This window comes from Lissotriton helveticus, chromosome 8, assembly GCF_964261635.1.
Source record: "Lissotriton helveticus chromosome 8, aLisHel1.1, whole genome shotgun sequence".
Taxonomy (NCBI): domain Eukaryota; kingdom Metazoa; phylum Chordata; class Amphibia; order Caudata; family Salamandridae; genus Lissotriton; species Lissotriton helveticus.
The window spans coordinates 765,378,451-765,393,850 of NC_136069.1; the positions used below are offsets into that span (position 1 = coordinate 765,378,451).

Sequence of the window (15,400 nt, forward strand, 5' to 3'; positions counted from 1 at the left end):
TGCCTCTTTCAAGACAGCGCATGCGCTGTTTAGAGCCGAGACCTAAAAAGTTATCTATCCAGGATTTAGATTTAGAAATAAATGTCAGCAGTCATGATAAACTCAGGCGCAGCAAGGAATTCATATGTTTATGAATGGTAGGTTCTCCTTCCAGGGCCTGTGATGGTCTTATCAGCACCAGATACATTATATAATAGATAGCAGTGAAAACTAGGGGATTATTTTTGACCAAGAAATTAATGCGACTTTGAATTGGTACCTATCAGTAAAAACAAGAAGAGGGACAGTTTAGGATCTGTCTACTTAGTCCCCAAAACCCAGAAAGAATATGCAACAGTGTACCAGGAAGGCACATTTAATCAACTTTTTAAACATCTGCTGCAACGTTGAGCATTCTGAGGAGAGAGATAATCGTATCATCAGAGATATGCAAAGCATCATCCAGCACATTGGGGGCTGCTGTTCTGTACAATATTTTGTTCTGCACCCTGGCTGACAGTTGCGCTGGAGAAAGGTTCAAGCAATGAATGAATGAATAAATGAATGAAATGCGAATTGCAGAGTGCACAGCTACTCCAAGGAGCGTCCTGGTGCTGTGCTCATTGGCCACCTACAGAGTGAAGTCAGATCATATAAGTCTTGTTTGAAAAGCCAGGAAGCCAGGTTTTCAGCTTTTTCTTGAACAGTGAAGTGGCATCCATTGACTGTAGCTCAAGAGGGAAAGAGAGAGCTTTTTCTAGGCAGTTGGTCCAAGATAACAGAAGGCCTGTCCTCCAGTTCTGATGTGGACAATCTTAGAACACTTCACCAGAAGGCTTTTATCCGACCGCTGGTTTCTTGTCGAGATGTAAAATCATATTCTGACCCTAAGAATGCCTGCACCTGTATGGTGAATTGCCTTATCGACCATATCTAGTGTTTTGAATAGAATTCTCTTTGTTGTACTGTTGAACATAGATTGATACAGCCTTTTCATGGATTTTCCCTAAAACATCCAATAGATTTAAAAAAATGCCTTAAATTACAAATATTTTATTCATCCAGGTTAGGTTTTTTATAGAAATGTGTTCTCTCTTTCCTTATGAATGTGTAAGGGGTGTGTTGTTTTTATTTTCAATAACATGGCTGGAAGGGAGAGCTAATTCTCTCAACCACTTAGCGCTAATGCGATCATCTGTAAAGGAAGAAGCCTTAATGGTTAAAATAATATTTTTTAGTGTATATGGCCTGTGCCTTTAAATAGAGTCTAGTTGGTAACCTGGGAAACATTGTTTACAAAGCATGCGATGCATCACATGCCATTTCAACACAGTCATTACAATGACCGCATTGTTACATCGCAAACCATCACAATTCAAGTCTTTACAATGACTTGCTGTAAGGGGCAAAAGGTGTTGGATTTAAAATCCAACACCTTCCCTACTGTTGCACAGACTGCATTTGGAATAGTAAATTATACTATTCCAAAATCCAGCACGCCCCCTGCAGCAAGTCGTTGTAAAGACTTGCGTTGTAATGGTATACGATGTAACAACGTGGTCATTGTAATGACCGATTGTAATGGCATGCGATGTATCGCATGCGTTGTAACATGGCTTATTTATTAACCTACTTTTCTTAGATTAATTTGCTTAGTATGCTGTGTTTGACATTTTATCATGTAAGAATTTAGAGATGGGATTACCGGTTCCAGAGAGTGAGCAAAGGGTGTAGTGGGGGCCAATTTAAACAAGGTTTAACCATTGAAATTAAAGAGCATTGGTGGTGAGGAGCATTTATAATATAATCTCTAAGGCTTTAGGCTTTTTTTTGTTTTAACATGAGGTTTTACTGAATTTTTTGGGTGGTGATGGCTTACAATTTAAGTGTTGTATTGGTTTTTAACTTTTCTCAATTTTTGTTTGATTTCATTTAGGAATTATGGGACCATGGCATGACTTCTTTCAGGTTTTTTGGCTTTCATTTTGTACAGGGCTACTCTGTTAAGGTTTTTGTTACATACCTTTGACATTGTTTCTGCATGAACACAAAAGGTTGATTACTTTTTTTTTAAATGTCATAGGTTGCTGAGGTATTTGGTACTGCCAGGACAGCTTCTAAATGTATGTAGTGCTGATTACTGAGGCAAACAAGTAATGCATTGTATGATGTAGTATTCTTACCATTGCAGTTGTAAAGCTGCCAAGTCAAATACTTATTTGGAGGAGGTTTGTAACAATAACGTTTCTGGATGACCTGATGGATCTGAGACGTTCTCTTTGAGTCCCTAAAATCTCTTCTGCAGTGTCTGGAAGCAGAACCTACCACATTGCAACTATTAGTGTGCTCACAATTTTTTGAGTAATGTTGGTTGTTTCCCTGATTGATGTTAGTCATTTTAATCAACTTCTCATTAGCATTAACTTTATTTTCAGACTTAGTATTTGCTATCTAAGGCATTCACTTTTTTCATCAGTTCTTTCAAAAAGTTCTAGACTTTTCTTAAAGCAATTGCACACCTGATCCATTGTAGACTTATCAGAAGGAGCTACCTCCAAATCATTTGAAATTGAGAAACAGATGTGCCTTCATTAGGGATTAAAACTCGAAAGCAATTAATACAAGGCACGTGCGGCACACTATTTGTGCAAGGTGTGTTTACATTTTCAGGTAAGGTGGTATTCACTATGTCTCGAAATGCTGTTGGTATTTGATGAGCCAGTTTTAAAGCTGGGTTTCAACTGTTTGGTAATAATATGTGTTGCTTCAATTCTCCTTTAGGAATGGTTCACTTGGGATTGTCAGACTTAACATTGAAACTAGCATACATGTTGATGTTCCCCTGTACATTAGACATAGACAGTACCTCAGGGAGATGCAACTTGACTGAGATTCAACCTCCTGGTTCACAACAGTTATTTTAGTAAGGGGTTGGCCCAGGCAAATAGTATCCTCGGGTATCTCTGCAAGAAGATGACAAGTGAAAACAATCAGTCACACAGTCTTCTCCACTTTTCCTGCAAAGCATCGGAGAGGGTTGGATTAGCCTAGCCTCTTAGGTGCTTTGATGGGCAGCACAGTGGAAGCCCTGGAGCTTTTTATAGCTAATAGTGGGCAGTGCTATGTGCCTTAGATTGTTGCAGCAGATTTCAGTCAGTTGAGTACCGAGCGTTTGCAGGTCCTTTTCATAATATCCCTGGCTTTTTCAGTGATCTGTGCATCAGTAGCCCTGGTGCTTCTTAAAGCATGATGTCAGTGAATGGGACTTATTGTCTTGGACATTGTCGCAGGGAGCTCTGGTCAATTGGTCACCCCAATCTTGGCTTGTTATTTTCTTTCTCTCCTTTGCTTTTCAGCATCCCTTAGCAAAGTCTTTGTTCTAAGGAAGTTGTAATGGGCATGTAAATTGTTCTGATATTTAACATGTATGTAGCTTCTCTTGAGCAAACGTTCATTGGCACATAATTAAAAGGCTTTGGATTAATGTCACCTACAGGCTGGTGTTAGGTTAGTCAGTGTGGAGTCCTGCGACCTTGCAGGTGTGACACCTTTGTTAGTCTAACATATACCAACATACTGCATTGTTCAGGCATTATATCATTTTTCAAGCTTTAAAATGGAGATAAATCTAGACATATACTTTTTATCTATTTACATTACATCACATTTACATATAACAGCCATAAATACTCAAATGTGAATAATATATACATAAGTATCAACACAAGTATCACGGGACAACATTTATTTCAAAGTAAGACCTGATTAAAGCTGTCTCTATGAAAATGTAAATTAACCATTGAGCAAATTCTCTTTTGCAACAAGACCCTTACAATCTCTTGAGTTAGCATTTCAATGGAATAACATATATTGAAAAGATTATTCAATTTTCCCAAATACTTGACAACACTTTGATGTATCTGCATTGACATTCCATTTTCCTACAAGGTATACAAATGGCAATTAACCCACTCTAAAGTACAGTACTGCAAGCAATTACATTAAATAAATATTATAGATTGTGGGAAACTGTAGACATAATTAGCTTGCCCCTTAACGGGAGGATCTGGTTATGTGTATTATCACTGGAGGAGTAGGGGGCCACTGAGGTCTCAAAGCTGGTACACTGAAGTTAATATCCTCAGGGAAACAAGCCATGCCCACTTTGCAATTCCACACTGCGAAACACACCCAGCTAAATATGCTTCTTGAAAAAACGGAGAATTTCTACCTTAAAGAATATGTGCCAGACACGTTGCACTGCTTATCTATTGTGGGAGCTTATAGAGCATCTTGGAGTTACTATTGGATTGCGACGAGCACTTAAATAGCCCCTCTATCATTCAAATTATATTGTGTAAGTGGGAGACCTGGCGCTATAGTTATGTTAACAGTAACAGAGGTCACAGGCCAGACTTCTCAGCCTATGCCCACTGGTGTAGGTGAACACAGTACAGAGAAAGCAGAAAATTATCCTCTAGCATATTGGGCCTATCGAATCTGCCTCTTTCTATTCTTTTGTAGCACTTGTTGGCAACCCACCTTACTTGCTTATTGTGACTTCTGTGCTAAATCTGAATAGAATACAAATTAAATGTGTTCCTGATTTTACATTCCAAGTTCAAGCTTAATTTGCGATAAAAGAAATTCCTGCACAAATTCCTCTAGGTATTACTTGAAAAAAGGAGAGTTGTGAGAAAAGCATACGCTTTGAGTTAAGTTCAAACCACAATGCCACATGCCAAACACCACAAAGTGTGGGGTAACGCCAAACCCACGTGGTAACTTTTTTCCCATTAGTACATTTTCCATCTTCAAAAGAAGCTGCACTTTAGTATCTGTCTATTGCCAAATCATTTTAGCAATTTGTAAGTTCGAGTTTTTAATGCAGTGTATTTCATGGCTTTCACTTTATGAACTGTTGCCTGAAGACTCTTAAAATGTAAATGTCTCCTCCCTTAGGGCCCAATTCACAGAACTAACTTAAGACAAAATCCTAAACTTACTACTTTTGGTATTCACAGAACGTACTTACTACTTTTGGTATTCACAGAATGCACTTACTACTTTTGGTATTCACAGAATGGATTTACGTCTACTAACTTTACGTCCGCACTCGCGCCGGAGATTCCGGCCCGGTTGTGGAGATTTTGGCCGTGGCTAAGTCTCCACCACCGGCCGAAATCTCTACCTCCAGGCCGGAATCTCCATCTCCGGGCCGTAATCTCCACCTCCAGGCCGGAATCTCCACCTCCGGGCCGGAATCTTCACCACCGGGCCGGAATCTCCGGCCCGAGTGCGGATGTAAAGTTAGTAGTCGTAAATCCATTCTGTAAATACCAAAAGTAGTAAGTGCATTCTGTGAATACCAAAAGTAGTGAGTATATTCTGTGAATACCAAAAGTAGTACGTTTAGGATTTTGTCTTAAGTTAGTAATGTGAATCGGGCCCTTACATTATGTAGGTCTTCCGGGATACCAATACTGTGCAGTTGTCATATTTTTCAGTGTCTTTCGATTACACCAAAATCTGGTCTTTTTCTAAAATTAAAAGAGTGCTTAAATTTGTAAGCCATTGTTTTGTAATTTTTGTTAACATCAAAACTTTGTATTCCAGGTTTTTCAGGGGTGTGGGCAGCCAAAGCCAGTTCCTGCAATACGCTCATCTCGTTCTATTTCTGAAAATTTCAGCACCAGATTTCGGCCATACACCCCAGAAGAAAGACCAACGACAGCAGCAGGCACAAGCTTAGACCGGCTGGTGAGTAGTGGGAAATTGTCATTACTGACACTGTTTCTAGTCCTGGAATTCTGAAATAGAGCCAAATGCATTCAAGATGTTATTTTTTTTTTTACTTTGAGTGTACTAATTCAACTAACACACAGAAAAGTCAATGATTGTGTCCGTAATGTCCTGCAGTAAGATGATCATCCTAATAAGCAACATTGGTAATTTGATTGTAGATCATTTGCTTATTTGTTGGTCATTCAGATAACCCAACTGGATTATTCAGTGGGCTTGGAAGCCCAGTTCCTAATTAAAAGAGTGGATTTGCTATTATAAAAAATATTTGGGGCATATTTATAACAACTTGCGATAAATATAGCAAAGCCCACTTAGCGCTATTTCTTTTATCGACGGTTATCGCTGGATTTCAACGCCGTGATAGCGCATTATTATTAACACTTATTTCCAAGGCGATATGAAATCCAGCAATAGCAGCGAAAAGCACCAATATTGCTTGAAAACCAGGATAAATTGTGGGAGATAATGAAATCCTTGCTGATACGCCCCTGTGACCTTAACCCTGCAAACCACCTCTCATTATGTAAATAGCTTAGTCAACTTTTAAGCAGGTGTTAAAATCCTCCGATAAGAGGGCTTAGCGCGATTATTCTTGTCGCTAATTGGGTCTGCTGCAGGCTTGTAAATACTGCGAAGCCTTGTTAACGACTATTTCCATGTTGTTTTGCTCCGGAATGTCTACTTTGCATGTCATTAGCGATGGTATGCAGGGCGATAAACAAACGGGAGCAAAGTCACGGAAACTAGCGCTAACAAGGCTTAGTGCGAGCTTGTTAATAGTGCGATGTAAAGATCGCCACTTTTCTGGCTTTTAAAGTCAGAAAAGCAGCGATATGGCCCTTGATAATATGCCCCTCAGTTTTAAAATGTGCCTTCCACTGGGTGTGAAGAAGTCACAACAAGCATGATGGCTTGCATGAATGATGGAGTACTAACTCATAAATGATTTGCTTGACAATCCCGTCCAAATTTACAGGGTTAGTGTATGAATTTAGAGATTTCGCTAATTCATTGTAATGCCATCTTTTGTGTTCTTCAAATTGGGGTTCTATACTGGTTTAATTTAGAAGTGTGACAGCATTGTAGGTAATTCATTTAGACAATTTCACCTCCCAAATCCCAAATTGTGACAAGAAAAATAACAGAAAAGGTATTCAGTGGTCTGATCTTTTTTGGGTTTCAGACTTTGACAGTGAAAATGGAAATGACATGGCAGATCCTTTCAAATGCAGGAGTACTGTCGAAGAGTATATGTGTAGAATGTTCTCATAATATGAACTTCCTCAACAACAGTAAAATATTTTGTGATGGAAATTGAGTCACCTCTATGTATTCAAGAATATGTTGATATTCACTAAATCTGATAGTACATTTTCTATGAAGCACACACATTTTTTCAGTTAATTATTTTCTTTCCATTAGACTGATTGCACCTAATTCTGTCTTTGTCCCTTGGATTGAAGGGAGAATGACAGATAGGTATGAGATGCAGGTACGTATAACATAGGAATGTGTAATCACTATAAATTTGCAAGATTGTTTTTTTTCCATTAGCTATGTGGAAGTGATAATACATTTAGCCATGCTTGACTACTTTTACTCCTACAAAACTATTTTTTATATCAATGAGTTAGACCAAATATGTACAGTAATGCTGATTTCATCGCATCCTACCATTTTACTAATGATGATTTCATTAAATGCAATTATAGATGGTTTGAAATGTTTTCAACAATATCCTTCAATATAATCAATCTTCAGATTAGATTGCTTCTAATGTGTTAGGATCAAAATGGTCTTTTATCAATGTACCAATACATACAAATATTAGCATATTAGTGTATCATGATAAATTATATTTTTATGAAGCATGGCTCAAGGATGCATCTAAAGAACAAGCTTGTTAAGATAATATTCATACTTGTGAGCCTACCTAATACACCTGGACAATTGTTTTTATTGTGTTTATAGTAACAAATGTGGCTGCACGGTGGCTATGTCTTATTTACAGTATGAACATGCCATGTTAAAATAAATGTTTAAAATGTGTAAAATAACATTGCTAAAACTTCAAAGACTTGTAAAATTGCAGATTTCACTCAAAAAAGGCTGCTATCCACACATACTCTTGTCCTCGAATTTAAGTCACTTTTGCAAACCTAGGAAGTGATTCTTTACCAAAAGAGATGATTCATTGTGAACACTTGAGTTTGGGGTAGACGTTCAGTGGACAGAAAAGACCAGGCATTTTTTATTATACCTCACATCATTCAAATGACTAATACTACTGTTGAAAGGCACGCATATTTCTTAAAGGTTTTTGAAGAACATTTGTTCCTGTTCTTTCAAATAATATCACGCATCAGATGAGAGCAACTGAATATCATGAACCCTACTTTATGAAGTGGGAAGAACAAACATCTTCATTCGGAGGAGGGGAGGGGAAGGATGAAGAAGTAATTCAATTAATAAGGAGGATATGCAATTAGGAGGATTTGCAATTAACCACTTGGATGCTAAGCATCTGGTACCGCTTCAATGTAATTTCCATTGAAATCAATGGAAACTCCATGACGAGTTACCCTTGTCATTAGCACTGAAGGGGTTAATAGGTGGATATGCAAATTGAAATTACGGTATGGTGAGGCCGTATGAATATGTATGTGTAAAGTTTAAAGAGGGTCTGATCACTGTTTTGTACCTTATCAGAAAGCAATAAAATGATTTGTAAAATCACATATTTAGAATGGGGTTGGGCTCTGCCCAGGAGAGTGTTTCTCTGTGACCTCATGTATTGGCAGTTCTGGGTATATCATTCTGCCTCATGTGGTGTGCTTGAAGTGCGATGCATCAGGGACGATTTAACTTCTCAAAAGTACACTGAAACATGACACATCAACTACTTTTTCTCGTAGATGTGTTGTGTACAGAAGCAATCTATTTATATATAGATATATATTAAGTCATCAGGGCTTCTAAGTGTTTTTGTCAGATTTTAAAAGCAGCTATGCTTTGCTGATGCTTGTCCTTCAAAGTGTCCAATTCCATTACCAAACCCACAGATGAATATTTGAAAGAAAAGGCAAAATCTAGTATGAGACTTTAAAGTGATTTACTACGTGTCATTCTTTCTAAAGTTTGAAATGAATTTTAAATTAGCAGTGCATGTTAATTTGAAGCAGGAGGCACTTGATCAGTAATGCATAACAGTTGCCTCATCTTCCTTGAAAATAGAGAAGTGCCTCTAGGTTGCACCTTACAGACATCCAAATATCAATTCTTAAAATACCAGATTCATACACTGCAAATACAAAAAAATAATAAACCTTTTCCCATACAGCTTTAAAGCATGGTATTCAACTCATTGCACATAAAAAGATGCTCCAGTTCCAACACTTCCATCATAAAGTTTTGCCACTATTTTGAAAGGGAACTGGATAATGTTTCCAATACATTTCTGGTCTGTTAAATGACCTATAAATGTTCAACCCTAGTCCTCTTTATGACTTGTATTCCAGTCCTAGAGCAGACCATTATGGTTGATAAAGGGGTGCTTATATGACTGATTTCTGACCCTAAAATCATCTGGTTCAAAATCAAGGAATATAGAGAACTGTAATGCTCTATTATGGAGGTTACATATCTATAATATTGTGTGCTGGTTACATTTTTTACAACTGTGAGGAAGATATTTTTTGAATAGTGGTGGAAAGAGTTTAGATGCTTAATATGTTATAACTGAAATGCTGCCGAGGCACTTAAATAGGGTTACTTACTGGTAGAGGATGGTCAAAGACTCTGAGGGAATTCATTTGGTCTCCATTTCCTAGCTTGGCTGGATATCACAGGCTTAACCATGCACACGGTGCTATATCAAATGATAAAGCATATGAACTCTGTGGGTACAAGATATTCCCTTGAATTTAGTGCCACTTGTCAAGTAACAGCAATACCAGGTCCTCATTCATTGTTTAGTGTGGTGTTTCTATTGCCTCAGGATCAATGTGTTGGATTTCTGCTTCAAGATGCAAGTTAATATGATGCCAGTTTCCACTTATGGATATAGGATTTCTGGCAGCTAAAAGGGACAGAAATGTGAATGACGCTGTCAATAAAGACCTAATCATTTCAGATGTTTAAGAAGGTGGATGTAGGAAGGTGGAATCTGACTATATGATTACCCCCACTTTTTGCCTGGTGTTTAGCTGGTTTTTGACTTAGTTGAACTGGGATCCTGCTATTCAGGGCCCCAGTCTATCTGCTTTCTCTATAAAATGGATCTATGTACTTTAGGTACATACCAGATTGGCTTCTGGGTCACCTTTGTGAGTCCCTGTATATGGTACCTTAGGTACCCAGGGCATAGGTACCCAAGAGGCCTACCAGGGGCTGAAGCATGTATTGTGCCACCCCTGGTTAGCCTTCCAAACTGACACCACAGGTCTGCACTTGCAGCCTGGGTAAGGTGGTGTAAGCACCCTTTACTTAGATATAGTATACCTATATCTACCTTATATATAGACACATAGTAACCTATAAGTTACTCCTATGGCAGGCCTTGACAATCATGAAGGCAGAGTGCTTGGTTTTGTGTGAGAGGGTGCCCTAGCATGCGCTGAGTCCCTCTGCAGCTTTAGGAACCATCTCCTTATAGCTGTTCTATGATATAGCCAAGCAGGCCTTGACAATCATGAAGGCAGAGTGCTTGGTTTTGTGTGAGAGGGTGCCCTAGCATGGGCTGAGCCCCTCTGCAGCTTTAGGAACCATCTCCTTATAGCTGTTCTATGATATAGCCATACCATATACTCTTAAGTGCATTATAATCCTTGCGGTTAATGCTTACTTTGGTTTGGCTTTATCAAAACATGTCATGTAAGGTGTTAAACACTTTGGAATGCTTACCCCCACCAGTTCTGGAGCGGGGGTAGTATTCCACCCTTCTACAGGGAGAAGACATGTAGTTACTGGTAAACCCGGTTAAAGGTAGGGACAGTAGTCTCCGCATGCTTTTTTCAGCTGCGCAAGATTAGAAAGATTGCCCATCTCCTAACCCATTCTGCCCTGATACAGGTGACCATCGCCCTTGTGCTGTCTAGGCTGGACTACTCAAATAGTTTATATTTGGGTCTTCCAGCCGGGCAGCTCAAGAGGCTGCAGCTAGTTCAAAACCAGGCGGCCAGGCTGATCTGTGGGCTTCCTAAATGGCAGTCCATCAGGCCAGGCCTGGCAGATCTGCATTGGCTGCCGATAGCCCAGAGGGCGGCTTTTAAAACCGGCTGCATTATCTTCAGGGCACTACAAGGCAAGGGTCCCAAATGTATCATCAACTTGCTTGCCAGATATGTCCCCTCTCGCAACCTTCGTTCCAGTCACAAAAGCCTGCTCACGGTGCCTGTTGTTAGGAAACAACGTCAGGGCGGCAGCTCCTTTCACTTTCTTGCTGCCTCCCTCTGGAATTCCCTGCCAGCTTCTTTAAGGTCACACGAGGATATTTTGGCCTTTAGACAAGCCTTTAAGACCCGGCTCTTTAGGGAAGCCTATCCTTAGTTGCTCCAGGCTGTCCTCCTGTTGGTGTGTTGTGTTTCTGAAAACTTCCTATAGCGCCATGAAGCCTACGGGCGTACGTGCGCTCTACAAGTCAAATTTAACATAACATAACATAACATAAAGTTAAACAGAGCCCCAGCATCACAAAATGGATGCTGCTGCCACAGACACGAGTCTGCCCTCCTGCTGCTGGACGAAACTCCGGCAGGGGAGGCCTGGACAATAGGTTTCCTGTCCAGGGAGATGCTAGCACCTCCCCAGACAGGCTTTAGTGTATTGGGGCAAGGTGGGTTGCATTCAGTGAATGCTTTTCAGACACTGCCTGGGGCACACAAGGTGCTCCATGCATTTCCCAGTTCAAACCGGTTGCTGGGGCACTCAGCCCCAGCTCTGGCGTGAAACTGGACAAAAGGGAATGGATCTAACTACCCCCTCCCTAGGACCACCCATAGGAGGGAGCGTAGACTTAGTCCAACCCCTAAACTTACTATAAGTATAGAACCCGAGTCCCTAGGACTTTAGATTACCCTGGACGAAACTCTGCAACATATATCTTGGACCTTCGACATTCCATATCAACTGGAAGACGGAGGAAATCTCCCTTGTGGTCAAGGAGTGACCACCCTGTTCAAACAGGCACCAACTGCATCTTTGACGGTCTGCATTTTTGAGGCTCCCGCCAGATCCTGAAGAATTTGCAACACAGGACACAGACTTCCAGACATCTCTGATGCTGACCTGCGCTCCCAGCAAAGCTGAGACCTGTGACGGACACAAGAGACGTGGGACCAGAACTCCTGAACATCTTGCATCTTTGCAACTGCACCTACTTCTTGAGATATCCCGAGGTTGTGCATTGGAGTATTTGAAGCCCCTGTCCCGAGCACCTTTTACACTAAAGCTCAGATGCCTACACTTCACGAGTGTCCCATGGGCCCGCTTTGTCCATTTCCGCTTGAGGCCCCTTTGCAGTTCGTAGTCCGTTGGCTAGCGAGCCCCCATGAAGGACCATCTTTGATTTAGGGAGTTTTCCTAGTTGCTCAAGGCGTGCTTCCACTCCTCTCTAAAGGAGGAGTCCATCAGACCTTGCTGGTCTGCACCGAAGCCAATCTTGTCATCTTGTTTGGGTTGCTGTTGCCAAGGCTTGTTGGGTCCAATACGGATTCCGACACCGTAGTCAGCTAGATCCTTTGTGCAACAGCTGGAATACAGCTTCTGGTTGTCATGGATGCCTCCTGGTCCTCGTGGCTGAAGAGTCAAGCTTCACCTCTTTCACCTGAAATCACCTGACATCGGCTGGCATCTTCTCCTCGCCATCCTGGTCACTGGCTAGTGACCAAGACTCTGTCTCCTCTGCTTTCAGGTTCTTCACATCTCCGATCCACCCTTGGATCCACCCAGACACTTTTCGTCTAGTCGCCTGCAGCATTTCTTCGCAGCTCTTCATTGGAATCGACGACGAAAGCCGACACCAAAAGACACCTATGCACCCGGCTTCCCTGGATGAGGTAACACGAGTACTCCAGTGCTCCCGTGGGTCTTGACTCTTGAAGTATACTAGTCTAAAAGGGTTCCATCGTGGTTCACCTAGTAGTGCCCTTAATCTTTAAAATTGTAACTTGTTCATTCTCCATAGAAAGTCAATGGTGATCCGCTGCTGTGTTTAGACACTGCATGCATCCCCCGTGGGCCTCCCGCATTCTAACCTAAGGTTAATGTTTCTAACCATAGGTTATAGGTCGCCCCAGCGATTCTACAGGCCCTAGGTCTCCTTTCTAACTCTCAAGTGGTTCTTATACCACTATTTTAGTATATGGTTTGTGAGGCCCCTAGAGCATAACGTATACTGTGCAACTTATTGTATGCTAATTAAGTTCCTTGTATTGTACTTTTACCTCTGACCTCATAAACAGTCCAGAGGGGTTGTGTTTAGAATAAATACATAAATATTTGATACATACCTTGTGTGGTGTGCTTTCATTTGATCTTTCAAGAGAATATAATTGGTAAAACAACTTGTCTTAGACTGAAGACTGTTCTCCACAGCTACCACTAGGATAGCTTTCTATAAGGTTGACTTTACAACCTACCATCAATAAGGGTCGTTTGGACTGGTGCAAGGTTCCCACTAGAATAGTGGACATAATATACCAGGCCAACTTCTCACAGTGGACAGAAATACTTTTTGAAGGGGGAGTTAAATAAAGTATTAAAATGTTTTCAGAAAGACTTCTGAGTTTGTGTATGGGTATTTTTAGGATACCCTGGTAAAATGTTCTCACAGCCAGAAGAGTTTCATTTGAATAAAGTATTTATTCATGAGAGCAGATTACGTCCTACCAACAGAGCAGGTAGCAGTCAGCAACTGTCATTTTAGACTTCTACACATTCAACATTCCACCTTACACACAGTCGTCAAGGTGGCACCTGTTCTAGGTTCTGAGCAAAGAACCTAACACATCTCTTCCCTTATATTGAACAAATAACATTCCTACCCATCAAATCAATCCACCAACCTGCAAAAAGGAACTTGAAAATGCAAGAATAATTTTCCCCATATATCAAGTTCAAAGATAAATTAATTGGGCCTGATTCACAAATAGCCTCAACACTTGTGGTGGAGGCCCTGTAGTCGTGGGGGAGCCTTTGCACTCAGGGCAGCATCTCCAGCATGAGAATTCTCATGTAGAGATTTCGCCCCGAGTAGGGAGACTCCCCCACAACTGCGGGGCCTCCGCCACGAATACGGAGGCCCTTTGTGAATCAGTCCCATTGTGTTGAGTATATAAAATATAGGATACAGGAGCATACCAAAAGCAAAACATCGAACAGCAAAACATAAATATATTAGCAAAAGCGTACAAGTGAAATTCATAGTTTCAAACAATTGCAGACACATGCTTAAACATAACCCTTATGCCATGCAGATGGTCTTTTCTCTCCTTCTGACCTCAACAACGTCTCCTTCCCATCAGATGATGTAAACCTGTCAGGAACCATGGGAAAACATCACACCTGATTTTGTTTGGACAATCTTTATTTGTTCCACCATTTGACATCGTCATGTTCAGCCACTCTGTCTTTGACAGCTCTGTATGCATCGGCACTGAACACTTACATTATCCCTTAGAGAATATACTAGGCAGTTTCACTCTCACCCAAGTCGCACCAATTTGAAAAATGCTTGAGATCTTCCCTTAGTTTTTACCGCACTCACACACTACCTTTATGCTTTCTCAAAACTTAGCTTGACTTGCTCACGTTTCTCAACAGACACTGTTAAGTCATCCATCCATGGTCTAACCAACTTGGTAGTAGCCACCCTACCTTTCAATAAAGCAAATGGTTACATATTGGTGGTGGCATTGGGAGCGCTCTATAAAGCCCGCAACAAATCCTTGGGCTCCTGTTTCTAATCCCACCCATTCGCCACAGACAACTGAATGTTATCCTTTATAATTCTGCTACATCGCTCAACAGGCCCATTGCTGTGGGTCGTGATATAAAGAGGTCATGACATGTTTTATGCCCCAATGAGACAAGAATCTCTGGAATTTCCTTGATATAAACTGCACCCCATTATCAGTGGCCAGTTCAGTTGGAGCACCCTCTCTCAAGAAAACTGTTCATTAAAAACCCTGCTTCTTCTTCAGTATTGGCCATCTTTACAAATTGCACCTCCAGCCATCTAGTTCCATAAACCGGTTTTCTTGTAGGCACAAGAGACACTACTTATAGGTGAAGTGGTTAATGTTAAAAGTACGTTTAAAAGCACATTGCGATGGTTAATGTTACATGTGCTTGCTGCAGGGACAGCTTAGAGCAATTCAGAGCTGTATGAGAGTCTCTGGTGCCATGTTTATAGTCACTCATGTGGGTGGTGTAAGTCCACTCAGTTTGCTAAACGTGCCATCTGCCTTTCATATCATAACACAACAGGAGAGATGGAGGACCGCCAATGCACGCCTTTCAAAATTAATATTCAAGAAAGCATAATAAGTGTGATGGTGGAGATATAGGGCACAATTTTTGGTCTATATCAAGAGTATTCCAATCAGGGTCCTGGAGG

The 15,400-nt window shown here is 40.8% G+C and overlaps 1 protein-coding gene across 2 annotated transcripts in view; it reads left to right on the forward strand.

The window, feature by feature from the left end:
- GPC6 (glypican 6) overlaps positions 1–15,400 on the forward strand; it is a 2,597,257-nt gene that overhangs the window by 2,242,620 nt on the left and 339,237 nt on the right. For both annotated transcript variants that reach the window (XM_078657599.1, XM_078657600.1), the window contains exon 5: positions 5,596–5,739. In XM_078657599.1, coding sequence (XP_078513725.1) covers positions 5,596–5,739 — 144 coding nt within the window. The remainder of the gene's footprint in view (positions 1–5,595; positions 5,740–15,400) is intronic.